Source organism: Trichomycterus rosablanca, chromosome 17 (assembly GCF_030014385.1).
Source record: "Trichomycterus rosablanca isolate fTriRos1 chromosome 17, fTriRos1.hap1, whole genome shotgun sequence".
NCBI lineage: Eukaryota > Metazoa > Chordata > Actinopteri > Siluriformes > Trichomycteridae > Trichomycterus > Trichomycterus rosablanca.
This window is the reverse complement of record NC_086004.1, coordinates 19,649,258-19,675,910: the sequence shown is the minus strand read 5'-3', so window position 1 is coordinate 19,675,910 and position 26,653 is coordinate 19,649,258. Positions and strand designations below refer to the sequence as shown.

Sequence of the window (26,653 nt, the reverse complement as noted above, 5' to 3'; positions counted from 1 at the left end):
GAAATTTCTGAACGAATAGGCTGTTCCCAGAGTGCTGTATCAAGGCACCTCAGTGGGAAGTCTGTGGGAAGGAAAAAGTGTGGCAGAAAACGCTGCACAACGAGAAGAGGTGACCGGACCCTGAGGAAGATTGTGGAGAAGGGCCGATTCCAGACCTTGGGGGACCTGCGGAAGCAGTGGACTGAGTCTGGAGTAGAAACATCCAGAGCCACCGTGCACAGGCGTGTGCAGGAAATGGGCTACAGGTGCCGCATTCCCCAGGTCAAGCCACTTTTGAACCAGAAACAGTGTCAGAAGCGCCTGACCTGGGCTACAGAGAAGCAGCACTGGACTGTTGCTCAGTGGTCCAAAGTACTGTTTTCGGATGAAAGCAAATTTTGCATGTCATTCGGAAATCAAGGTGCCAGAGTCTGGAGGAAGACTGGGGAGAAGGAAATGCCAAAATGCCTGAAGTCCAGTGTCAAGTACCCACAGTCAGTGATGGTCTGGGGTGCCATGTCAGCTGCTGGTGTTGGTCCACTGTGTTTTATCAAGGGCAGGGTCAATGCAGCTAGCTATCAGGAGATTTTGGAGCACTTCATGCTTCCATCTGCTGAAAAGCTTTATGGAGATGAAGATTTCATTTTTCAGCACGACCTGGCACCTGCTCACAGTGCCAAAACCACTGGTGAATGGTTTACTGACCATGGTATTACTGTGCTCAATTGGCCTGCCAACTCTCCTGACCTGAACCCCATAGAGAATCTGTGGGATATTGTGAAGAGAAAGTTGAGAGACACAAGACCCAACACTCTGGATGAGCTTAAGGCCGCTATCGAAGCATCCTGGGCCTCCATAACACCTCAGCAGTGCCACAGGCTGATTGCCTCCATGCCACGCCGCATTGAAGCAGTCATTTCTGCAAAAGGATTCCCGACCAAGTATTGAGTGCATAACTGAACATAATTATTTGAAGGTTGACTTTTTTTGTATTAAAAACACTTTTCTTTTATTGGTCGGATGAAATATGCTAATTTTTTGAGATAGGAATTTTGGGTTTTCATGAGCTGTATGCCAAAATCATCAGTATTAAAACAATAAAAGACCTGAAATATTTCAGTTGGTGTGCAATGAATCTAAAATATATGAAAGTTTAATTTTTATCATTACATTATGGAAAATAATGAACTTTATCACAATATGCTAATTTTTTGAGAAGAACCTGTATACATATACTCATGTACAGTACAATTTTTTTTTTTTACTGAATGCCCAGCTTGTTTGGAAGTTGGGGTCAGAGCGCAGGGTCTTCCATTTTATGGTGCCCTTGGAGCAGACAGGGTTAAGGGCCTTGCTTAAGGACCCAAAAGTGGCTGCATAGCAGAGCCTGGATTTAAACCAGCCCAAAGCTCTACCCATTAGGCACTTTGTTCATTTATAATGTTTTGCTTTTTCCATTTTAAATAAAACAAGAGCTTCAACTGATACTATTCTTGACAGCTATACCAAAGCATTGACTGCTTTATGTGATCTACAGTGTTACAGATTCCAGTATTATATATCATATATAATTTTCGGACCCACGTTGGGACCATGACGTTTACAAGTTGTTGCTAAAGATGTATGAATGCCTATGGGTTTTTACTATTCAGTACAGTTTCTTATACCATTTAGCTGTTTGAAGGCAGATGACTGGCTAATGCTGACCATACCTGCATTTCTCCAGCTCACCTGCAGCCATTTATACCCTATTGAGAGAAATGAGCACAGTTTATGATAATTGTATGAAATAGGCTCTCGAGTTGGGTGTCTAGCATTTCAGACAAACTCCTGGAGTGACATCCAATAATGTCAGGATCTGTAGATCTTAAACTGGATGTGGGCCATATATCAAAGGTCTTGCTGCTGTTTTTAAATAAAGAGAGACATTTAACTGAGACTTCAAATGTGTGACCATTTTAAGTTATTTTAAATGATTATTTATAATAGTCTTCATTTGAGAGCATCATGGAAAGTTTTGTGTTATTTCTATTTCTTATTTGTGCTGCCAGGTGTGGCGGGAATTCCCTGACAGGCTGGTGGGATATCCTGGTCGTCTTCACTTGTGGGACCATGAAATGGGGAAGTGGAAATATGAGTCTGAATGGACTAATGAAGTGTCTATGGTGTTAACTGGAGCTGCATTCTACCATAAGGTATTGTATTTTGTGTATTTGTACCTAGGTGTGGACATTAGCCAGAATGTTGGTAAATGTATTTTATAGTAGGGTATCAGTATATTTGATTAGGTATGTCTCTCTGGTACATACGTTCATTGATTTGTTTTATAAGCTGCGCCTACCATACAGATAAACTTTGTGGGTGTGTAATAACTGTGTACAGACATCTATCGCTCTGTACACTGTAAAGCATGTATCACTTGAAAGGGACGCCCATAGAACCCCAACTGTCCATATGATGTCTGGATGGTAAACCATTTTCACCAGTGCAATTGCACTAACATGGTAATGACATGGTGGTGTGTGTTGTTCTGGTATGAGTGTAGCAGGTCCAGCAGTGTTATTATGATTTTTATTTTTTTTTCCATTGCTCTGAGATTCTGAACACCTCGGTTCGAATCTTAGCTCTGCTACCGGTTGGCTGGGTGCCATCTAGCGGGCATAATTGGCAGTGCCTGCACCGAGTCTGCTGGGTGGGAAAAGACCGAACTAATAAAGTGGGTGGGGTCTTCAAAAGCTGTGTAAGGACTTTGGTTAGCAGCCTGAGGTGCCTGTGCAAAAGTGGAGGCGGCAAAACGAAGGGGGCGGGGGACCTCACATTCGTCGGAGGGGGCGTGGAGCAGGCGACTATACCCTCCTTCCCAAGCAGCGGAGGAATAACTGACTATGCTAAATCAGGAGAAAAAGGGAGAAAATGCATAAATAAATAGAAAAAATCCCAACAACACTGCTGCACTTGCTACACTCATATCAGTACAACACGCTTTACCATGTTGTTATTGTCATAGCAGTGCTGAGAATGCAAAATAACATCTGGTCAGAGGGTTATATAGGAGTACCTTTTACCTGGCAACGGTGCACAAAGCAACATATGACCAACAGTTAGTAACTGTATTCCCTCAAAGTTTATCTGTTTGTTTGGTAGATAGATGTAGCTTATAAAATAACCTGTTTATGTATTCACCAGGAACGTATACCTAATACCTAATTTTGTAGAACATTGGTAAAAATGTTCTATCTGTCTACTTCTTCTGTTTTTCTAAACTGTAATTGTGTTTAAATGATTTGTAAAAAAAAAAAAAAAAAAACTACACTGATCAGCCATAACATTAAAACCACCTCCGTGTTTCTAGTTCTATCTATCTATCTATCTATCTATCTATCTATCTATCTATCTATCTATCTATCTGTTTATCTATCTACACTCACTGTCCATATCAGCTCAACTTACCATATAGAAGCACTTTTTAGGTCTACAATTACTGACTGTAGTCCATCTGTTTCTCTACATTTTTGGCCTGCTTTCACCCTGTTCTTCAATTGTCAGGACCACCACAGAGCAGGTATTATTTAGGTGGTGGATCATTCTCAGCACTGCAGTGACAATGACATGGTGGTGGTGTGTTAGTGTGTGTTGTGCTGGTATGAGTGGATCAGACACAGCAGCGCTGCTGGAGGTTTTAAATACCGTGTCCACTCACTGTCAACTGCTGTTTGAGTTGGTCATCTTCTAGACCTTCATCAGTGATCACAGGATGCTGCCCACGGGGTGCTGTTTGCTGGATATTGTTGGTTGGTGCACTATTCTCAGTCCAGCAGTGACAGTGAGGTGTTTAAAAACTCCATCAACATTGCTGTGTCTTATCTACTCATACCAGCACAACACACACTAACACACCACCACCATGTCAGTGTCACTGCAGTGCTGAGAATGATCCACCACCTAAATAATATCTGCTCTGTGGGGGTCCTGACCATTGAAGAACAGGGTGAAAGCAGGCTAAAAAAGTATGTAAAGAAACAGATGGACTACAGTCTGTAATTGTAGAACTACAAAGTGCTCTTAAATGGGAAGTGGAGCTGATAAAATGGACAATGTGTGTAAAAATAAGGAGGTGGTTTTAATGTTATGGCTGCTGGTGTACATTAATGTATGTAATTCTAGTCTACACAGATTTAATTGGTTCTTTATCGGCCTGATTTCTCTCATTGCTCAGTGTATCTGTGAAACCCAAACATCAGCTTAAATTATTAGCCAACTAAAATATTAGTTGTAGTACTTTATTCTTTCCTGTAGTGCACTCATCCTTTCTGTATTACTCAGAGGTGGAGGGTTATCGGTCCTACCCTCTGTTATGCAGCACTCTGACAGAACCAGTTCATCAAAATGGTCTCTTGTTACAGATTTATGAAGCTGTTAAACATATAGATGATAAAGCTTTTATCCAAGATGCATTCGTCATGCTTTTTTCTTTTTAATCATGCAAACTTATTTTCTTTCAGTACTTCAATTATCTGTACACGTATAAAATGCCTGGAGACATCAAGAACTGGGTAGACGCGCATATGAACTGTGAGGATATTGCCATGAACTTTCTTGTGGCTAACATCACTGGCAAAGCTCCCATAAAGGTATTTAAATTAAGGTTTATTTGGAAATGCATGCTTTCATTCTAATCTAGTGCAAATACAGTGGTACCTTAAAACTCAATCAATTGATTCTCGGAGTGGCGTCAAGTTTAAAAGGTGTTTCAAGGTATTTTTTCCTTATAAGGATGTATGGGAAACCTGTTAATGCGTTACATGGTCCTGTGGAACTGCATGTTTTTTAGGCAAATGTAAAATAATGGGGTTGTTTTTGACACTTATACTCTGAAAATAACACAAATATAATAGAAAAAACACTGAAATACAATTTAAAAAAAATTTTTTGCGTTGGCTGTGCCATTATTTCCTATGGAGTGTGGCGGTGCACAAAGCTTATTGTACTAAAATGAGTGAGGAATTTCATTAGTGGAGATAACTTATGAGCAGTAATAATTAAAAGAGGTTTAGTGTTTCTATGTCATTCTTTTACTATATTAAGTCACATTAAGCTTTTTTTAATGATGTGTTTTAGACAACTTCTCAGACCAAGGTAAACATTGAGTTTAAGGGTACTAATTTCTCGATGAAGGGCGTCAAGTTTGAAAGGTTTTAGGGTTTAGGGGATGTTGAGTTACAAGGTACCACTGTACAGCAGAGATAGGGACTCAAGTCTGTGACTCGAGTCAGAGTTGCACATAAGTCGCACACACAGCGACTTCAGACTCGACTCGGACTCGTTTCAAATGACTGGGACTCAACTCATGACTCGCAAAAAAATGACTCATAAACAACGAGTCCCTAGCATCAACATTAGTTACGTGTGACAATTGTATATATATAATTTGAACATTTTCATTACCTTTGGATTGGAATCTTACTTAAAATGGTGGAATACCCTATGTAGTGCACTTCACAGGAACAACTGGGGTGAATGAAACGCTCCTACAGGATTGGCACTAATGGTTGAAAGAACCAATCAGACCTTCTGATTTTCATTTTTAGTAAGAAATGCTGTTATTTGCATTTATTCAGATGTGTCAATGAAACACTTGATTGGCTTTCTAACGAGTTCGTGTTTTACTTCACAACCGGGAAAAGTTTGGAGGTTTTAAATTATAAACACACATTTACAAAATAATGGATTATATTTCTAATGGGACAACACACGGTTATAAATGTAATAGCATCTGGAAGAACATAAGCTAAGGTAAGCTTTTAACTGGTGCCTTCTTGTTACGGAAATTACATTCATTTGCACAATGACTAGGAAAGTAAAGGCACTAAGTAAAACGGCAAAATACAGTTGCTTATCTGTTGTTTTTTATCTGAACTTACATATCATTTGTTTATTTCTACACTACATTTCCAATATATGTTTAGTGTATATTATATTGACTCGTGACTAGTCTAAAGACTTGTGACTTGACTCGGACTCTAGCCTAAAGACTCGTGACTCGGACTCTAGCCTAAAGACTCGTGACTTGACTCGGACTCGTATTTTGTGACTTGTGAACATCTCTGCTGTACAGTGCATGTTTGTTTTTCAGCACTCAGTTGTGTTCCCAAAGGTGTTTTCTAGCCAGTTAAGGACTAAGTTCTCCCCGAGGTGAAGCTAAAGAGTGCTTCCTTAAAGGATGTAGGCAGTCTGATAGTATAAAGTTCTTTGGCTCTGATCAACTTTCGCCCCCCTCTCCCCAGTCTCCAGACTGTGGTGACTCGGTCCAGGTGCAGTATGGCCTCTGAAGCCCCAGCTTTAACCTCTGTTATCTGGGTGTCACTGGCTGCCTCTCTCCAATGTGATATGTTTTTCTAAGCTCAACAGAGCCCAAAACTGTGCATAGTCAGTCGGATCAAGTTCTCTGCTCTCCTCCTAATGCCACACACACACCACCTTCAGGTCAAGTTTGTTGCTTGTGCTGTGCAGAATGCTTTTTAGTTTGTTAGGGTTGCTAATAATTAAGTAATGAACTGATAACTGACAAAGGAGGCTTTATTAGATTAATGCTTTAGGAAGGTGAGATCCATTCATTTTCTTCAGTTGACGGTTCCTTGAAACAGAAGATGCGGATACCACACTGACTGTATTGTTAAAATGTGAATTACCTGATGTGAAGTCTTACATCTAGACAGATGTGGCTAAACGAATTTTACATGTCTGACTAACAGTAAAACTACAAACCCTATTAGCTGAAACGTTTGGACAAGTTAGAATGCAATAAAAAAGATACATCTGTAAACAAAGTAAACATTTTTTTTTCTCTGCTCAACTTAGTTGTATTTTGTAGATATTTTACATTTACATTTTCTGCATTTAGCAGACGTTCTTATCCAGAGCGACTTACAGAAGTGCTTCCATAGTAAACATTTCATTTCTCAAGTTTTAGTAAACAACAGTCAAAGAACACAAATCTGCTGAAACCTGTTAGAACCAAAGTGTTTTTTTTTTGTTTTTTTTTTGGAAATGGAAGAAAAATTTTAGTAAATAAGTACAAGTCAGCTTAACTGCTTAGTAAAGAGGTGGGTTTTTAATTGTTTTTTAAAGACAGCAAGAGACTCAGATGTTCGGACAGACAGAGGAAGTTCATTCCACCACTTGGGTGCTAGAACAGAGAAGAGCCTTGATGCTCGTCTTCCTTTAGTCCTGGGTGGAGGATCAAGTCGAGCGAGACTAGTGGCTCGGAGTTTGCGTGGTACAGAGCGGGGTTTGATTAGACCACGAAGGTAGCTTGGGGCTGGTCCATTTTTGGCTTTGTAGGCGAGCATCAGTGTTTTAAACTGAATGCGTGCAGCTACAGGAAGCCAGTGAAGAGAACGCAGCAGTGGGGTGATGTGGCAGTGTTTGGGCTGGTTAAAAACCAGACGGGCAGCTGCATTTTGAATGAACTGCAAGGGTTTAATAGTGGACATGGGAGCTCCTGCCAGGAGGGAGTTGCAGTAGTCCAACCGTGAGATTACAAGTGATTGGACCAGAATCTGGGTAGCTTCCCTGGAGAGAAATGGTCGAATCTTCCTGATGTTGTACAGGAGGAACCGGCACGATCTTGTCATGTTGGCTATATAAGGAGAGAAGGTCAGCTGGTTATCCAGGACAACACCAAGGCTTCTTACCTTATCAGATGGTCTGATCTGGGTGTCATCAAGAGAAATGACTAGGTCCTGGGTTGGAGACTGATCTCCGGGAATGAGCAACATCTCTGTCTTGCTGGGATTAAGTTTTAGATAGAACTAGCTGATTGTCATCTGCATAGGAGTGATAGGAGAAGCCATGGGAGGCTATGACCTTACCCAGAGAGCGGGTGTAGATAGAGAAAAGAAGTGGGCCAAGTACAGAGCCCTGAGGAACACCGGTTGAGAGAGTGCATGGGGGAGTTATGGATCCTCTCCATGACACTTGGTAGGAGCGCCCTTCGAGGTGCTATAAACAAATTTAGAATTTGATGCCTTTAACATACTCCAGAAAGCTGTGACAGAATCATGTTTTCGATTAATTACACTTTTTAATTAGGGATGTCCCGATCCGATCTCAAAGATCGGAATCGGGGCCGATCAAGGCATTTTTTAACTGATCGGTATCGGCTTTACTAAGGCCGATCCTAATTCCGATCCTTTGTTTTACATCAGCATGTCCGCTGTGTGGAAATACTTTAAATTGTAAAGTGAAACAAGTCCAACAGTGAGATGTAATGTCTGCAATGCGAGCGTTTCACGAGGCGGTAGGAGCAGAGCTGCGTTCATAGAATTTTACTATTTGTATGGTGTGTGAGTCAAGGATCACTCCGGTTCACAAAACAATAACTTTTAATCCCAGTATGAAAACTTCAGGACCATAACATACAGCTTTTACGAGTTTACGTGTTACATAACTGAACGACATCTCAGTATCAAGCACTCTGATTGGCTTAGTTATGTAACCGAGCGTCGTAGTGATGCACTTGCTTAATAAAGAAATAAATACACGGTATATTCACAAATTGTCGGGAGCATAACACTTTATTAACTTCTTCTGTCACGGTACCGAATAGCGGACAGCTAGAGTCATCGCGTTAGCCAAGCACGCTATTCCATGCACTATAGAAGCCCCAAAGGGTCAAAACACACTCACTTCGCGTAGAAACGTCCATCAAACCATTGTCACAATACAACCACAGAAAAGTTTGTTACAGTTACAACACGGCAGGCAATTTTTTTCCTACAGCACTGCAGAGCTATTCAGTTGTACTGAGCTATTGTTCATGTCAACATATACATTGGATTAATTTGAATAACTGTAATGTACTTGAAGTGTGCACTGTGTGAACAGTATTATCTACTTCTTATCTAGACAATATCTAGAAAATACAAGTATCGGTTTGAGACTCGGTATTGGAAATTAAAATTAAAATTAAAGATCGGGATTGGGAACAAAAAAACGTGATCGGGACATCCCTATTTTTAATTATTTGGGAACTGAGGACACTAATTGTCTCAGATTTGCATTTTTAGCATTTTTAATAGGAGACAGATCTGGACTGCAGGCGAGCCAGTCAAGCACATGCACTCTGTTATAAATCTATGAATCCCCACTATTGTAGCATGTGCAGAATAAGGCCTGGTGTTGTCATGTTGAAATAACCAAGGCAACATAAAAAAAAAATCCAAATCTGAGTCAATGGCACCTTCACACATGTGCAAGTAAGCCATGCCGTGGACACTAATGCAGGCTTGTAATGGTTTGGCTTGTCCTTTTTGTCTTTGGCATGGAGCATTAGCTGAAACGTTGACTCATCTGGCCAAAGCCCACATTTTCTTGTCTTTCGGTCCATCTGAGATTTTTGGGCCCAGAACTTGGAAGCGTTTCTGCATAGAATTGATGTATGGCGAGTTGTGTAAAGCAACAACAGTTTACTGAAGTCCATTTGACTAATGACTGTTTCTCATTAAAAAAAAATTTCAGATTACATTAGTCTGTACAGGTTTACAGTGGTACCATATAAAATATCTTAAGACAAGTTAGAATGCAATAAAAAGATACATCTGTAAACAAAGTAAAAAAAATTTTCTCTGCTCAACTTGTAGATGTAAGCAAATGTAGAATTTGATGCCTTTAACATACTCCAGAAAGCTGTGACAGAATCATGTTTTTGTAGTGTAAATACACTAATTACACTGAATGTATCTTAAGATTTTGAACAGTTGATGGTGAAAGACCTGAATTATTTGAGAAATATTCTTTTGGGCACAAAGTGCTGAGAAATGACCCATCTTTTGTGTACGTTAACTGAAGTAATGATGTTCATTTATGGGCTAAAATAAATGTGGCTGAAGAAAAAAGGCATAGCAGATTAGCTAGTTTATCCTGACCATGGCAGCACACCTCACTCTTATTACCAGACCTTGTCACCAGGCCATCAACTCCCACCTACCCCCACTCCCTTCGATGGAACACTCACACTAACACAAAAGTGTGCCATATTGCCATGTGCTCGTTAGTGACAGAGAAATTTAAAGTGTGTCAAAGAGGCATAATTGTTTTTAATACTGGAGGTGTAATGTGACTTTCAACCTTTAATAAGGATTTTGGTTTGAAAACATTAATCATCATAATGAAATGTCATAATTAACATATTAACGGAAGTTTTTTTTAATGTAAAGTACCTTTAACGTGCTAAAGATGTTAAGATTCATTTTCCTTCCTTTCACATAGGTAACGCCTCGTAAGAAGTTCAAGTGCCCAGAGTGCACAGCAATAGACGGGCTGTCCTTAGACCAGACGCACATGGTAGAAAGGTACAGTATTAAATGGCTTTATTACATGCAGGGCATAGAGAGCTCTGGCAGCTCTCTGGACTTGGCATTGGTCCTGCTTGCATCCAAAACACATTGTGTCTTTTCTCCAACAATAGCCTCATTGTGGTTCTTGTGAATTCAGCAGCCAAAGACATAAGAACTTCTCTCTCCAGGACAGACTGCATTTTCAGCCAAACATGAAAAGTGCTGCACTCACGCTATGCCAAAGAACAGAAAATAGCTTACACGAGTCTGTACAGCCTTACAGAAAAAGATGTCGTTTGAAATGGACATGACGTGCATAGAACATCGGCGTTCAAGTTTCAGCACTGAAATTACAATACTTTGTACCATTTTATTTTTATCAGATTCATTGACCTTCACAAATGGTACAAAAAGTGTATATATAATAAGCTTAGGTTTTAAACTTATATTTTTAATTAAAGGCAATCTATTTCCTCGGCTGCTCCCGTTAGAGGTCACCGGCAGATCGTGATCCGCATTATTGATTTGGCACTGTTTTTACGCCGGATGCCCTTCCTGACACAACCCTCCCTATTTATCCGGGCTTGGGACCGGCACTAAAATGCACTGTTTTTTGCATCCTAGCGGCTAGATACCTATAGGACAATTCAGTATCTCCAGTTAGCCTGGCTGCATGTTTTTGGACTGTGGGAGGTAACCGGAGCGCCTGAAGGAAACCCACAAAGACCCACGGGGAGAACGTGCAAACTCCACACAGAAAGGACCTGGACTGCCCCACCTGGGGATCAAACCCAGGACCCTCTTGCTGTGAGGCGACAGTGCTACCCACTTAGCCACTGTGCCGCCCTTTCAAATAGTGTTTGTTTTTGCTGCTAAGACTTTTGGTTATCTAATTACCTGCTTCAGTGAACAACGTGAGTTTTATAAAACTCTGGTTTAACTAGTTTGGTGTAAAGGAAAGCTCTTCTTGATTTTCTAAGCAAACTAGTGTTATAGCTTAGAAAAACGTACTCATTTTGTTATTCAAGTTTCAAAGTTATCTTTAAATGCAGAAACTTTGCAGCAAGAATGTCCATTCTTTTCATAAATGACCAGTGATATGAACCAGGAGCTATACAAAATACAGCTAATTTTAAGAATCAAGACCAAACTTTGGGTCTGTCCGAAAACCTAGTGAGCTTCCTTGCTGCCAACTGGCTACCTAGGCAGCTAGTAGAGAGGATTCTAATAAGACATCAAACTCATAAGGCAGATTATTCAGACACACGACTTAGACAGTGATTTTTTCTGTGAAAAAAGTTGTGCCGCACTGAATGCTGGGTTTTCCTTCACCGCTCAGAAAGCATTGGATGCTCCCTCGTCATTCAGTCAGATCATGGCTTTGAAATAAGGCACCTTAGTAGGCAGCATTTTAAGGTATTTAAGAATTTGGATAGCCTTCTTCTCGGGAGCACGTGTAGAATGTGGTGAACTCTATGTAGCGAGCTCGCTAGGTTTTCAGACAGACCATAAGTTTGAGCTTGTTTTGTATGACAACCTACAGCTACTGTGAAGCACTGTGAAAAAGATTGGACACGCCCTGTTCTAATACAGTCTAATTTCATCTGAATGTAGCGCAAGTGTCTGGTTCACTCTAGTGGTAACAAGTGTATGACCTGGGAAGTAAGTAAGCATTGTTACCACTAGAACCCGGCTCCTCAGACCATGAGTCCTTTTGAGTCTAGACTCGTGTGATGGATGGGGTTTCTCTGGTCACGCTTCTTACTTTTAATGTTTCCTGCCATAAAAGCTGTTCTAACCCTATGTACACTGAACTGTGAGACTCGCAGCAGTCTTAAAATAACTCAAAATAATCTCTTTAGATCATCCTGACTAGGGCTTTTACTTCTTCCAATTAACCCTTATGCTTTTTAAAGAGTACACATCGTGCTTTTGTGTTATTTTAATACTGTTTTTTAAAATATTGTCTTTCTTTCTTTCTCTTTAGGTCTGAGTGCATAAACAAATTTGCCTCAGTGTTTGGCACCATGCCTCTGAAGGTTGTCGAGCACCGTGCTGATCCAGTCCTATATAAGGATGACTTTCCTGAGAAACTCAAGAGCTTTCCAAACATTGGAAGTTTATGATAACCCCATTTTTTCTCTGAACCACACTGCCGAAGCTCTAGCACTTACTGACATTCTACTACTTAAAAGTCCTAAATGACTTTTAAATAAGTGCTCGTCTTCTGGAGATTGATGTGGCAGATGAGTATGTGCAGTAGCTACATGTGTTTTGTTTCCTGAAGATGGAAGTGTGCTGACAACTGGATAGCAAAAACAAGATGGACTTGTTTTATAACTGTGCATAACACTGAAATCTGGGTTTTACTTTGGGTAAAAGAAACTGCTGACCTTAATTGGAAGCTGAAATTGTGGCCTTTCCTTGATTCTCATTGAAAATGTACTATATTACATAGTTTGTTGAAGCATATACACCGATCAGCCATAACATCAAAACCACCTCCTTGTTTGTACACTCACTGCCCATTTTATCAGCTCCACTTACCATATAGAAGCACTTTGTAGTTCTACAATTACTGACTGCAGTTTATCTGTTTCTCCACATACTTTTTAAGCCTGCTTTTACCCTGTTCTTCAATGGTGAGGACCCCCACAAAACCACCAGAGAGCAGGTATTATTTAGGTGGTGGATCATTCTCTAGACAGCAGTGACACTGACGTGGTGGTGGTGGTGGTGGTGGTGGTGGTGGTGTGTTAGTGTGTGTTGTGCTGGTATGAGTGGATTAGACACAGCAGTGCTGCTGGAGTTTTTAAATACCTCACTGTCTTTGCTGGACTGAGAATAATCCACCAACCAAAAATATCCAGCCAATAGCTCCCTGTAGGCAGCGTCCTGTGACCACTGATGAAGGTCTAGAAGATGACCAACTCATCAAATCATCAGCAATAGATGAGCGATCGTCTCTGACTTTACATCTACAAGGTGGACCAACTACATAGGAGTGTCTAATAGAGTGGGCACGGTATTTAAAAACTCCACTCGTACCAGCACTACACACACTACCTAAATAAATCTAGCATTCACCACCTAAATAAATGGTTTTGACAATTGAGGAACAGGGTAAAAGCAGTCTAAAAAAGTATGTAGTGAAATAAATGGACTACAGTCAGTTATTTTAGAGCTACAAAGTGCTTCTATATGGTAAGTGGAGCTGATAAAATGGACAGTGAGTGTAGAAACAAGGAGGTGGTTTTAATGTTATGGCTGATCAGTGTATGGAGTAATATAGAGTCTAAAATAAGTCTATTTAAAAATGTTTGTTTAAAATAAGTGTTAACCTTCTGGAACATTTGGGGATGCCGGTGTCCCTTGTTGTAAATCGTAAATACACTAACTAAAAATGAACTATGGCTGGTACATAAATTGATTTGATTATGAAACTAAACAGTTTATTTTAGCTAAGTGTATTACAGCATTAGTCATTGTGGCAATGCAAGTGTTAGTACTGGAAAAAAAACAGTGATGCATTTCATTGATTTCATTTCATTTAAACTTGTCATTTATGGGTTTTATTTCAGGCACACATTAAGCACCACTGAAAATATTTTTTTATTATTATTATTTCTTAGGGATGTTTGGGAAAGGATGTGTTATTTGTACAGTGAACTATAGCCAGTAATAGCATATCCCAATGAAGCTTGTATTATGAACGTAGTTTGTGAATATGACCGAATACCAAAAGTATTTATTTTTTCTGAAGATATTTCAGTTATTTTCATTTTAAACTAGAGTCCTTGTAAATATAAATACTGTAATTCACACTTAATAAGTATTTCTTAATAATGTAATTAAGAGTTGGAAACATATGACACACAACAGCAATATCTCTGATAGGTTTTATTGTAGTTATTATTATTAATTAATAAATTGATATTTTATTATAAGTCCATCCAAGAACTACATAACCCACATTGTTTACTTTAATAGATTTCTGTATCATTTAGTTTTTTTATTATTATTATTTGTCTGTTTTTTTAGCAATTATTTTACATAATAAATGGTGTTTCTAAAAAAAAAAAAAAGGCATCACTGGTACTGTAAGACTGAGCTATTTTTTCATGGTTTCTGTTGTCTTGGGAAAGGAACAGATGTCTGAGCTCTGTGAATGATTTAAGTGCAGGAGCCTGCATGTCTGAGATAAATGCATTTCATCTCTATGGGGAGTGAACTTGTGAAGAGAAATGTAGTCTTGGTCTGGATGCTTCCTGACCAAGAAAGAGAAAATCTGGTAAGGAGGTTCCAGCAACAAGTCGGATAGTGGAAATGTCAGCGATGACCAATTACATAGTGAGAGCCAGATTGTCTGCAGTGTGTCTGCTGTTTAGTCAGATGGAGTGTGGCAGTTATTGTAGTGTGGGATAAAGCAAGCACAACGAGAGTAGTGGTTATTATCATATTCTCATCTCCATTGCTTTGGATAAGAGCTTAATAAATTTTATACATAAGCAGGCATTGTCCTGCTATAAAGTGTGTGATGATAGTCTTTTTATATTGTTAGTACAAAGGTTTTCTGATTTATTCTGAAGTTTTAAACCACTCAGATCCCACCCAAACCACTTTGGTTGACATGACAAAACATTCAATATGTTAAGCTTATTTTTATTGAACAATATCTAGAGGGAAAACACACAAAGCCTCAAATAAAACGTCTAAATAAACAGAACTCCCTTCCCCTGAAATGAATAGAATTTAATGGACCTTTGTCATTCATCACAGGAACTTCGCTGTAGCTTTATTACTCCAATTTCTTGGTGGTGGATCAAGCTTTGAGAATGGATGTTATTTCACAAGGCAGAATCTTAAAATAGTCTGTCGAGTGGGAATTGTCCTGGAGCGAAAAGGCTTATATAGAACCAGTGGGAGTTTTGGACCGTTTTCAGAGAGATTGTATTGACTTGTAGCTGAGTCATTTACAATCACGGTTGCACTCATTGTGGTGTATGATAGGCTTGGGAGAATGGGGGGATGCTTAATAGTGATATCATACCCAGTTCATTAATGACCAGAATAAAACTCATAGACTAGCAAATCAACCTTTGCAAAATGTAAGTGCAATAACTTACTGTAAATCACACAATATATATAGAATATTAACAAGCTGAAAAGTAAATGTTCTAAAATGCCATACATTAAGCTTAAAACTTTGGGAAATGCGATGTTCATTTGCATAACAGAAAGTCACATTCAATCCCCAAGCTTGCAATCGACCTAATACAAACAAGAACCTGCACACGCACACAAAATAATATTAAATTCCTTGCAAGGATACTTTACAACAAATTAATTACATTTCAAAGGTATTTCTGAACAGCAAAAATTAATACATAAAGAAAATTGTACATGCACACACACACACACACACACACAAAAAGCATTATATTATTCTAAAACTTGAATATGCCTGCTTCAGTAGTATTAGAATTGACAAGGAACAATGCAGGGATGGACTTAAAATGGCTTAAGTCCTACTTTTGCACATATGCAGGCTTTTATCTGACATCCTGTCCATTTTTAGTTCATCCGTACCAACTTCGCTTCGCTTTCTGTAGTCCTTTATTACAAATCAAGTTTGACTTAATATTGAATATACTGTACACAAAAGTTTTTATTTGAAAAACCAAAGAAAAGAAAAATCTGCAGTATTCTGTTAAAGATCCTACATTTATACGTTAGCCAAACTGGTTAGAAATCATTCGTGACCCAGTTTTTATAAATATGGCAACCTAAACCAATAGCAATCCTGCCAGGCAGAGATGGACTGAGATAGCACAGAGGAGTGACAGTTCTGTTCGGCAGATGTCCTGGTGATAATTAGAAAAACTGCCTGAATGTTCGGCTGCTGCCGAGAGTCGATTTAGTTGTGGGAACCGAGCGTGGGGCAGTGCAGGACTTTGAAAGAGGAGCCATGACAGCTGAGGAGGAGCATGTGCAAGGCATGTTTGTTTTGCATTTACCCTGCTCACAGCTGTGTGGACTGTCCTTTCTCGGAACACCAGAACTCTATAGTTACTTCGTCCTCTAAGTAACCCCCCTGATGGCAGGGGAACACTAAAGGATCACACAAAGGACTAAGAGCTGTCAGCACATCCATAGGCATGATTTGGCTGGTGTAAAATTGGTTAGATTTAGGGTAATATAGAGTTCCCGACGATACAGTGCAAAGGATCAGTGCACTTTTCCACATAAAGCCAAACTGTTCTGCTACTAATGTAATTCTTGACTCGTGGACTTTATAAGTACAATCAACTCAAAAAATGCAGCTTGCTTTGTATTATATGTGGCAACCACATGATGCGATTTGATATTGTCTTGGCATACATTCTACACATTTTTGATCTTTTATACATGCTTCATTATGTTAAGTTCTTTTAACTGTGGGCTCTAGCAAATCACACAAATTACACCATTTACATAATTATCAGACCATTACATTTAGCCCCTCATGCCCTATGGATGGAGACACCGGCATCTGAAAATCGAACACATCAGGAAAGAAATCAATTGAAAAGAGTTCAATCGTATTAATTAGGCGTACAGTTAGACTTTGTTGGGAAGTGCAGCAACCCTTTTCCTTTATGTTCCTGAAGCTTCTGACATTCGTGCTTTAATAATAAACCTCTTTCAAGGCCGCTCAGATGGCGCAGCGATAAAAACACACGCTGGAACCAGAGCTGGATCTCGAATACATCGTATCGAGTCACAGCTCTGCCTGCCGGCTAAGGCTGGGCGGCCACATGAACAACGATTGGCCTGTTGTTCAGATATGGGTGGGACTAAGCCGGATGGGATCTCTCTGTCATGACTGGTGCTGATTGATGGCGCCTGCACAGAGATGAGAAAAGAGTGCTCTCAGGGTGTGTCTCTCCGTACACGACGCTGAGCTGCACTGCACTCGTCAAAGTGTAGGTGATAAGATGCATACGGCATGCTTCCCATGTGTCGGAGGGGGCGTGGGTTAGATTCGTTCTCCTCAATCAGAGCAGGGATCGGCATTGGTGGAGAGGAAGCATGATGCAATCGGGCAATTGGACGCGCTAAAAAGGAAAAAAAAAGGGAGAAAATGCATAAAGAAAATAAATAATAATAATAAACCTCTTTCAAAGGCATATGGACTTTAATCCAAAATAAAGGTCAACAGGACCTGCTGGGCATTTTTTAAGATGCCACAGAGCATAAAACAGGTTAAAATATTAACTGCTTTAATGCATCATGCAATATACCTGTCTGACATCATCTGACACTACTTATACTTATTTATTGAGGTTTTATTCAGAAAGTCACAAGTCTGCACTGCGTGTTGAATCTCTACTATAAAGAACCTTAGTAAAAATGTAACGTTTGTAACGTTTTAACTCAAGCTTCTAAATCATAGTGTTAGAAATGATATTATTTGGATTTGTTTTGTCTGAGCGTTTTGTGCTTCACAAATTCATGAAACGACAGAGCTGGTTTCAAATAAGCAGAGGTGTATGATGTCAAATGTGGAATGCTCGACATTTGTTCGAGGTACTGCTGCCAAATTATTAATGAAGCAGGGCTCAAACTTCAGGCTGACCCAACACTTCACATATCATATTTAAACTGGACTTGATTATTATTACACATGATATATTCGGATAAGGAACCAGAAGAGCACATCGGCTTAGTCTGCAGAATGTACACTGATCAACCATAACATTAAAACCACCTCCTTGTTTCTACACTCACTGTCCATTTTATCAGCTCCACTTACCATATAGAAGCACTTTGTAGTTCTACAATTACTGACTGTAGTCCATCTGTTTCTCTGCATGCTTTGTTAGCCCTCTTTGTTAGCTGTTCTTCAATGGTCAGGACTCTCCCCGCACCACTACAGAGTAGGTATTATTTAGGTGGTGGATGATCTCAGCACTGTAGTGACACTGACATGGTGGTGGTGTGTTAGTGTGTGTTGTGCTGGTGTGAGTGGACACCTCACTGTCACTGCTGGACTGAGAATAATCCACCAACCAAAAACATCCAGCCAACAGCGCCCCATGGGCAGCGTCCTGTGACCACTGATGAAGGTTTAGAAGATGACCAACTCGAACAGCAGCAATAGATGAGCGATCGTCTCTGACTTTACATCTACAAGGTGGAGCAACTAGGTAGGTAGGTCTAATAAAGTGGACAGTGAGTGGACACGGTATTTAAAATCTCCAGCAGCGCTGCTGTGTGTGATCCACTTATACCAGCACAACACACACTAACACACCACCACCATGTCATTGTCAATGCTGTGTTGAGAATGATCCACCACCTAAATAATACCTGCTCTGTGTTGGTCCCGTGGGGGTCCTGACCATTGAAGAACAGCATGAAAGGGGGCTAACAAAGCATGTAGAGAAACAGATGGACTACAGTCAGTAATTGTAGAACTACAAAGTGCTTCTATATGGTAAGTGAAGCTGATAACATGTCTTGGACTAAAGATTTCGGCACATTTGGAAAAAAAAATTATAAAAACTAATAGAATCAATTCTGTTTTTGTACAATTACAGTTTACAAACAGGACCTACATATTCATGTTATAAGTGCAGGAGTTGGATTCAGACGCATTGCTTTATCCCAATAGATAAAGAACAAATCCTGTAAAGATACATCTCTGGTTTTCCTGAAGAGGTTTACTTTCATGGGGCCACATCAGTTCCTATTTCTCCAGTCTGTCCACACTCCAACACATGGCATGTGGTGATTAGCTGATTTTTACCCATGGACGATTGTATGTCTTAATACTGCTTCATTTCTATCAATTGGTTGTTTAAAGTAAAACTAATGGGTAATGTGCTGTCATGATAGGGCAATCATGTAGCCCAGGAAATGGCTGCACTGTGTTCTTTGGCTTTCATGCGGAGGGTGGCAATGCTGGATGACTTTCGGTCAGGGTCCATGTTCAGATCGTATCCATTGATGCCGGCGCTCATGCCGGGACTACCGAACAGACTGCCCATGTGGCTTTGTCCCATGTGACCCCCAGGACTGGGCACTCCGAGGAAGTCAGACACTCCACTCGCTGCATGGGGGTGAGGGGTCATGCAGGAGGTGATCGAGTCACACGGCACGACGCAGCCTGGAACAGGGGACGCGGCAGTGCTGCTGCCTATCCATGAGGGGTTTTGGATCTGTGGGGTAACACAAATAAGAGTTGTTTGTAAGTACATAAAAGACCTCAGCATTGTTTTAAAATATCAAAGGTACAAGATGTGAACGGTTTTTAATTATAATATGCTCATTCCAAATTTCAGCATCTACAGTATGTACAGTAGTGTTAAAAAAAATTGCAGTGATTTTAAAAAAGTGAATAAAGCACAAAATCATTATAATAACTTTTATTTCCATGAATGCAAATGCACTGAAAATACTACACTTTTAATTCTAAATCAAAACATTAACAACATTTAGCCAGTTTGTGTTAATCTTTTACAGAAAGTTAAGAAAAATTTATATTAGGCTGTTCAAAAAAATAGTGCCAGCATTTTTCTTTAAAAACTCAAAAAATTTATCTATAAACTGAAAATGTTTGAGGTTACTGAACTTTAAATTACTGAACTAATATTTAGTGGCATAACAATTGTTTCCAAGATCTGTGTTGCATGGAGTCGACCAACTTCTGGCACCTCTGAACAGGTATTCCAGTCCAGGATGATTAGACTACATTCCACAGTTCTTCTGCAATTTTGGGTTCTGCCTCAAAAAAACGCGTTTCAGATATCAGCCCACAAGTTCTCTATGGGATTGAAGTCTGGGGATTGGGCTGGCCACTCTATTACCTCAATCTTGTTTGTCTGTAACCAAGATGTTTTGGGTCATTGTCATGTTGAAACACCCATTTTAAGGGCATTTCTTCTTCGACATAGGGCAACTTGATCTCCTCAAGTATTCTGATATATTTGAACTGATCCATGATCCCTTGTATGTGATAAATAGATGTAACACCATGGTATGAAAAACATCCTCATATCATAGTTTTGTACCACCATGCTTTACTGTCTTCACAGTGAACTTTGGCTTGAATTCAGTGCTCGGGGGTCGTCTGACATACTGTCTATGGCCACTTGACCCAAAAAGAACAATTTTGCTTTCACCAGTCCACAAAATATTGAGCCATTTCTCTTTGGACCAGTCAATGTGTTCTTTGGGAAATTTGAACCCATTCAGAACACGTCTTTTTCTTAACAACGGGACAACTTTTTCTTGCTGGTAAATTGGCTTCACTTAATCATCTTCTGTACTCACTGGTAACTTCAGATGTTCCTAATTCTTTCTGGAGGTGATCACTGGCTGAACCTTTGCCATTCTGGCTATTCTTTGATCCATTCAAACAGTAGTTCCACGCTTCCTTCTGCATCTTTCAGGTTTTGGTTGTCACTTTAAGGCTTTTGAGATCATTTTAGCTGAGCAGCCAATAATTTGCTGCACTTCTCTGTATGTTTTTCCCTCTAAAATCAACTTTTTAATCAAAGTACGCTGTTCATCAGAACAATGTCTGGAACAACCCATTTTACCCAGTATTTCAGAAGGAAATGCGCTATGACCAACCTGTGCAACATTTGTCACCCTCCTACCTTAAATAAGGGCCAAAATTGACACCCGTTCTTCTGCATAATTAATGACTTCACCAATTGAACTCCTCACTGCTATTATTTTGAACAACCCCCTTTCAATCAATGATTCGATTACTCAGAATGAACGGCATGCATGTCCTAATTGTTGGGTTTGTTTTGTTTTCAATACTCTACTACACTTTCAAGTAAATTTTTTGCTATGTAGAAATAGCATTTCTACTAAAAACTTTGATTTATCAAGTTAATGGTGTTGGACTGCTATTTTTTTGAACACCACTGTATATACACTGATCAGCAGTAACATTAAAACCACCTCCTTGTTTCTACACTCACTGTTCATTTTATCAGCTCCACTTACCATATAGAAGCACTTTGTAGTTCTACAATTACTGACTGTAGTCCATCTGTTTCTCTACATACTTTGTTAGCCCCCTTTCATGCTATTCTTCAATGGTCAGGACTCTCCCAGGACCACTACAGAGCAGGTATTATTTGGGTGGTGGATCATTCTCAGTACTGCAGTTACACTGACATGGTGGTGGTGTGTTAGTGTGTGTTGTGCTGGTATGAGTAGATAAGACACAGCAGCGCTGACTTTACATCTGCAAGGTGAACCAGCTAGGTAGGAGTGTCTAATAGAGTGGACAGTGAGTGGACACAGCATTTAAAAACTCCAGCAGCGCTGCTGTGTCTTATCCACTAATACCAGCACAATACACACTAACACACCACCACCACCATGTCATTGTCACTGCAGGGCTGAGAATGATAATACCTGCTCTGTGGGCGTCCTGACCATTGAAGAACAGGGTGAAAGCAGTCTGAAACTGTATGCAGAGGAACAGATGGACTACAGTCAGCACTAAGCCTGGCTGCCCAATTAGCCTAGCTTGCAATGGTTACAAGTACGAGGGTTTCTGCACTTTTATTAAAACTCTATTTATTAAGAATTTCAAAAACTAATGGCATCACTTTTCTACAGTCACCTTCCGATGCATTTTTCCACCGTCGTACCAACTTTTTAATGCCATCAAAAATGTCTTTGGTTTAGCGTGTAGCCTTTGATGCACCTCTGCTTTCACATCATCACATGAAAATAATCTTCCCCTTGAAACTTCTTTGAGTGATTCAAAAAGGTGCAAATCACTCAATCACTCACTGTCTTAACCTCTTATTCTATTTAGGGTCGCAGGGGTGAGGTGGGGTGGGTCGGTGCTGGAGCCTATCCCAGCTTTTCAATGGGTGCAAGGCACACAGTAACACCCTGGACGGGGCACCAGTACATCGCAGGGCAGACACACATACACACACCCATTCACCTATAGGGCAATTCAGTGTATCTAATTAACCTCACTGCATGTTTTTTGGACTGTGGAAAGAAACTCACGCAGACACGGGGAGAACATGCACAGAAAGAAACTCCACACAGAAAAGACCCTGGCGGCCCCACCTGGGGATTGAACCCAGGACCTTCTTGCTGTGAGACGACAGTGCTACCCTTAGCCACCGTGCCAGGTGGAAATCAGATGGCGCTAAATCTGAACTGTAAGCTCTCTTCTCTCGCCCTCACTGTTGAAGATCCCTAGTAGAAAGTCTTAAGGTTCTAGAACCTTGTCCCCTCTAATAATTTTGCATGTGGGTGCCTAAAAGATTTATTGCAAAGATTAAACAGTTCATGCATGTTATATTGTTAAGTTTGTATAGCTGTACAATACAATTAGACAGACATTAATGTTATAGATTTTTATTTTTACTAACAGCCACCTAAATATTTTTTTATAGCTCCAGTCTGTGCTGCTCTTCCACATTTGCAGAACAACCTGGGCCACATACACACTACAGGCACAATCAGCTCAAGTCTGATCTTGTTTTCTCTGTGACACAGATGTCTTTTTCATGACAGTGTAAACGGCAAAAGATCTAATATTATCAGTATGAATTTTGACCATTTTATAGCTGGTGCTATAAATCAGATGCATATCTGATGTTTGGCAATGAGGATTCAGAGTAATCAGTAGAATATGAATTTATTTTATGTACTTTGATGTCAAGTCTGTATTCACCATATTGTCATGATGGTATGAATTAGTGCTGTCATATTAAAGTTAGAATTTAATTTGGGAAAAAATGAAAGGCATCATATAGCTAATATAACATTATGACCACTGACAGGTGAAGTGAATAACACTGATTATCTCTTCATCATGGCACCTGTTAGTGGGCGGGATATATTAGACAGCAAGTGAAAATTTTATCCTCAAAGTTGATGTGTTAGAAGCAGGAAAAATGGGCAAGCATAAGGATTTGAGCCAGTTTGACAAGGGCCGAATTGTGATGGCTAGACGACTGGGTCAGAGCATCTCCCAAACTGCAGCTCTTGTGGGGTGTTCCCGGTCTGTAGTAGTCAGTATCTATCCAAAGTGGTCCAAGAAAGGAACAGTGGTCAACTGGCGACCGGGTCATGGGCGGCCAAGGCTCATTGATGCACGTACGGAGCGAAGGCTGGCCTGTGTGGTCCGATCCAACAGACAAGCTACTGTAGCTCAAATTGCTCAAAAAGTTAATGCTGGTTCTGATAGAAAGGTGTCAGAATACACAATGCATTGCAGTTTGTTGCGTATGGGGCTGCATAGCCGCAGAACAGTCAGGGTGTCCATGGTGACCCCTGTCCACCGACGAAAGCGCCAACAATGGGAACGTGAGCATCGGAACTGGACCACGGAGCAATGGAAGTAGGTGGCCTGGTCTGATGAATCACATTTTCGTGTGTGCATCGCTTACCTGGCACCAGGCACCAGGATGCACTATGGAAAGAAGGCAAACCGGCGGAGGAGTTAAAGGATCTGCTGCAAAAATCTTGGTGCCAGATACCACAGCACACCTTCAGGGGTCTAGCGGAGTCCATGCCTCGACGGGTCAGGGCTGTTTTGGCAGCAAAAGGGGGACCAACACAATATTAGGAAGGTGGTCATAATGTTATGCCTGATCGGTGTAGTTTAGCGAATGCATGTTTTGGTTGATGCGGTCTACTATGCTTTCCAACCTTTGCTAATATTTGGGTTCGAATCACAGCAAATGCTCACAAATTTTGGAGGAAGTTGAAATATCTCAGGCTCATACTGTCTGCAATCAAATAAAAGTCAAAGTACCTAAAACAATGTGGACATTACTCTGCCGTGCCTCTTTTAAGCAGCCTCTTCTACTGAAAAAAAAAGCTGAATAGAAGGAACTGAAAGGCCAGCACTGTGCGCTGGAGTGATGGGATCTGAGGGAGGGCTGTGGAGGGAGATGAAAGCTCTCTCAGGGAGATGCCCCAGATGTGTGTCGGGCTGCATTCCACAGCTGCAGGTCTGCTCCCTGAAGAGCCTCCTCTGCCCTCCCTCCCCCCTGCAGATTCATAATAAATCCAGGGAATCTCTTGCTCTTCTGTGAGGGTGTGTCCTGCTCTGCTCCGGCCCAGAGCCTGACCCGACTCCGGGGAAAAGTCTCCAGCAGCAAGCGAGGGCAGTCTTTTTGGGGTCTCACGCAGTGATAGCAGTCTGTAGCTGCTTTAGTCTCTGAGGCTAACCTATGATTTGCAAATAGTGGAGCTGGCATGCAAAATTTTACCAATCAGCAAATGTTGGGGCTTCAATCACTGTTCATTCATGTATGAAATAGCATTTAGGTGTTCTGATCAGGAGGCTGGCTTTAGCTGTTTAGCTGTTTAGCTGGTTAGTGCTGTTTAAAATCACCTCTGATTTATATATGTTTGTTAAATTATGTTAATTTTTTTCTTGTATGTGTTTGGTGGACATGTTGTTAACCATCACCTAACGTCATTTTTATCACAAATGAAAATTAAATCCTCACATTGCCATGTATATAATTTATTTGAGCAGAGAGAATGTGCCTGTAAACCAGACTTTCTGTGGTTCAATGTACCAATGCAAACCCTGCTAAAGCTAATGCTAATTATTTATTATTATTATTATTTCCATTCTTATAATACATCCATGATTATATGCAGTTTGAGTGCTAGGAAACCTAAACAAATTTAATAATCAAATATATTGGCAAGCCATATATATGGAATGAAAAACGATATATATGAAATTAAACTCGACATATATGGAATAAAAACTGATATACATAAAATGAAACTCAATATATATAAAATGAAACTCATTATATATGGAATGAAAGCTTATATATATAAAATGAAACTCAATAGAGTTTTATTTTACTTATATCGAGTTACATTTTATATATATCAGTTTTCATTTTATATATATCAAGTTTCATTTTATATATATCGAGTTTCAATTTATATATATCAACTTTCATTTTATATATATCGAGTTTCATTTTATATATATAGAGTTTCATTTTATTTATCAGTTTTCATTCCATATACTGTATATCGAGTTTCATTTGATATATATTGAGTTTTATTTTGTATATATCATTTTCATTCCATATACATATCAGTGTTTGCTATATATTTCCTGTTTGGCTTGCCATAATATATATACAGTGTATCACAAAAGTGAGTACACCCCTCACATTTCTGCAAATATTTTATTATATCTTTTCATGGGACAACACTATAGAAATAAAACTTGGATATAAGTTAGAGTAGTCAGTGTACAACTTGTATAGCAGTGTAGATTTACTGTCTTCTGAAAATAACTCAACACACAGCCATTAATGTCTAAATGGCTGGCAACATAAGTGAGTACACCCCACAGTGAACATGTCCAAATTGTGGCCAAAGTGTCAATATTTTGTGTGACCACCATTATTATCCAGCACTGCCTTAACCCTCCTGGGCATGGAATTCACCAGAGCTGCACAGGTTGCTACTGGAATCCTCTTCCACTCCTCCATGATGACATCACGGAGCTGGTGGATGTTAGACACCTTGAACTCCTCCACCTTCCACTTGAGGATGTGCCACAGGTGCTCAATTGGGTTTAGTCCATCACCTTTACCTTCAGCTTCCTCAGCAAGGCAGTTGTCATCTTGGAGGTTGTGTTTGGGGTCGTTATCCTGTTGGAAAACTGCCATGAGGCCCAGTTTTCGAAGGCAGGGGATCATGCTCTGTTTCAGAATGTCACAGTACATGTTGGAATTCATGTTTCCCTCAATGAACTGCAGCTCCCCAGTGCCAGCAACACTCATGCAGCCCAAGACCATGATGCTACCACCACCATGCTTGACTGTAGGCAAGATACAGTTGTCTTGGTACTTCTCACCAGGGCGCCGCCACACATGCTGGACACCATCTGAGCCAAACAAGTTTATCTTGGTCTCGTCAGACCACAGGGCATTCCAGTAATCCATGTTCTTGGACTGCTTGTCTTCAGCAAACTGTTTGCGGGCTTTCTTGTGCGTCAGCTTCCTTCTGGGGTGACGACCATGCAGACCGAGTTGATGCAGTGTGCGGCGTATGGTCTGAGCACTGACAGGCTGACCTCCCACGTCTTCAACCTCTGCAGCAATGCTGGCAGCACTCATGTGTCTATTTTTTAAAGCCAACCTCTGGATATGACGCCGAACACGTGGACTCAACTTCTTTGGTCGACCCTGGCAAAGCCTGTTCCGAGTGGAACCTGTCCTGGAAAACCGCTGTATGACCTTGGCCACCATGCTGTAGCTCAGTTTCAGGGTGTTAGCAATCTTCTTATAGCCCAGGCCATCTTTGTGGAG

General features: G+C 40.3%; 2 protein-coding genes across 3 annotated transcripts in view; one reads left to right on the top strand and one right to left on the bottom strand.

Annotated features, from left to right (window-relative positions):
• The window catches only part of ext2 (exostosin glycosyltransferase 2), a 54,533-nt gene extending 41,729 nt beyond the window's left edge, over window positions 1-12,804 (top strand). Inside the window, exons 12-15 of the mRNA XM_063012904.1 lie at window positions 2,031-2,174; window positions 4,482-4,610; window positions 10,249-10,331; window positions 12,304-12,804. Coding sequence (XP_062868974.1) covers window positions 2,031-2,174; window positions 4,482-4,610; window positions 10,249-10,331; window positions 12,304-12,442 — 495 coding nt within the window. The 3' untranslated portion in view covers window positions 12,443-12,804. The remainder of the gene's footprint in view (window positions 1-2,030; window positions 2,175-4,481; window positions 4,611-10,248; window positions 10,332-12,303) is intronic.
• A 6,397-nt stretch (window positions 12,805-19,201) lies between these two features.
• The window catches only part of alx4a (ALX homeobox 4a), a 43,309-nt gene continuing 35,857 nt past the window's right edge, over window positions 19,202-26,653 (bottom strand). For both annotated transcript variants that reach the window (XM_063013247.1, XM_063013248.1), the window contains exon 4: window positions 19,202-19,519. In XM_063013247.1, the coding sequence (XP_062869317.1) occupies window positions 19,202-19,519 (318 nt within the window). The remainder of the gene's footprint in view (window positions 19,520-26,653) is intronic.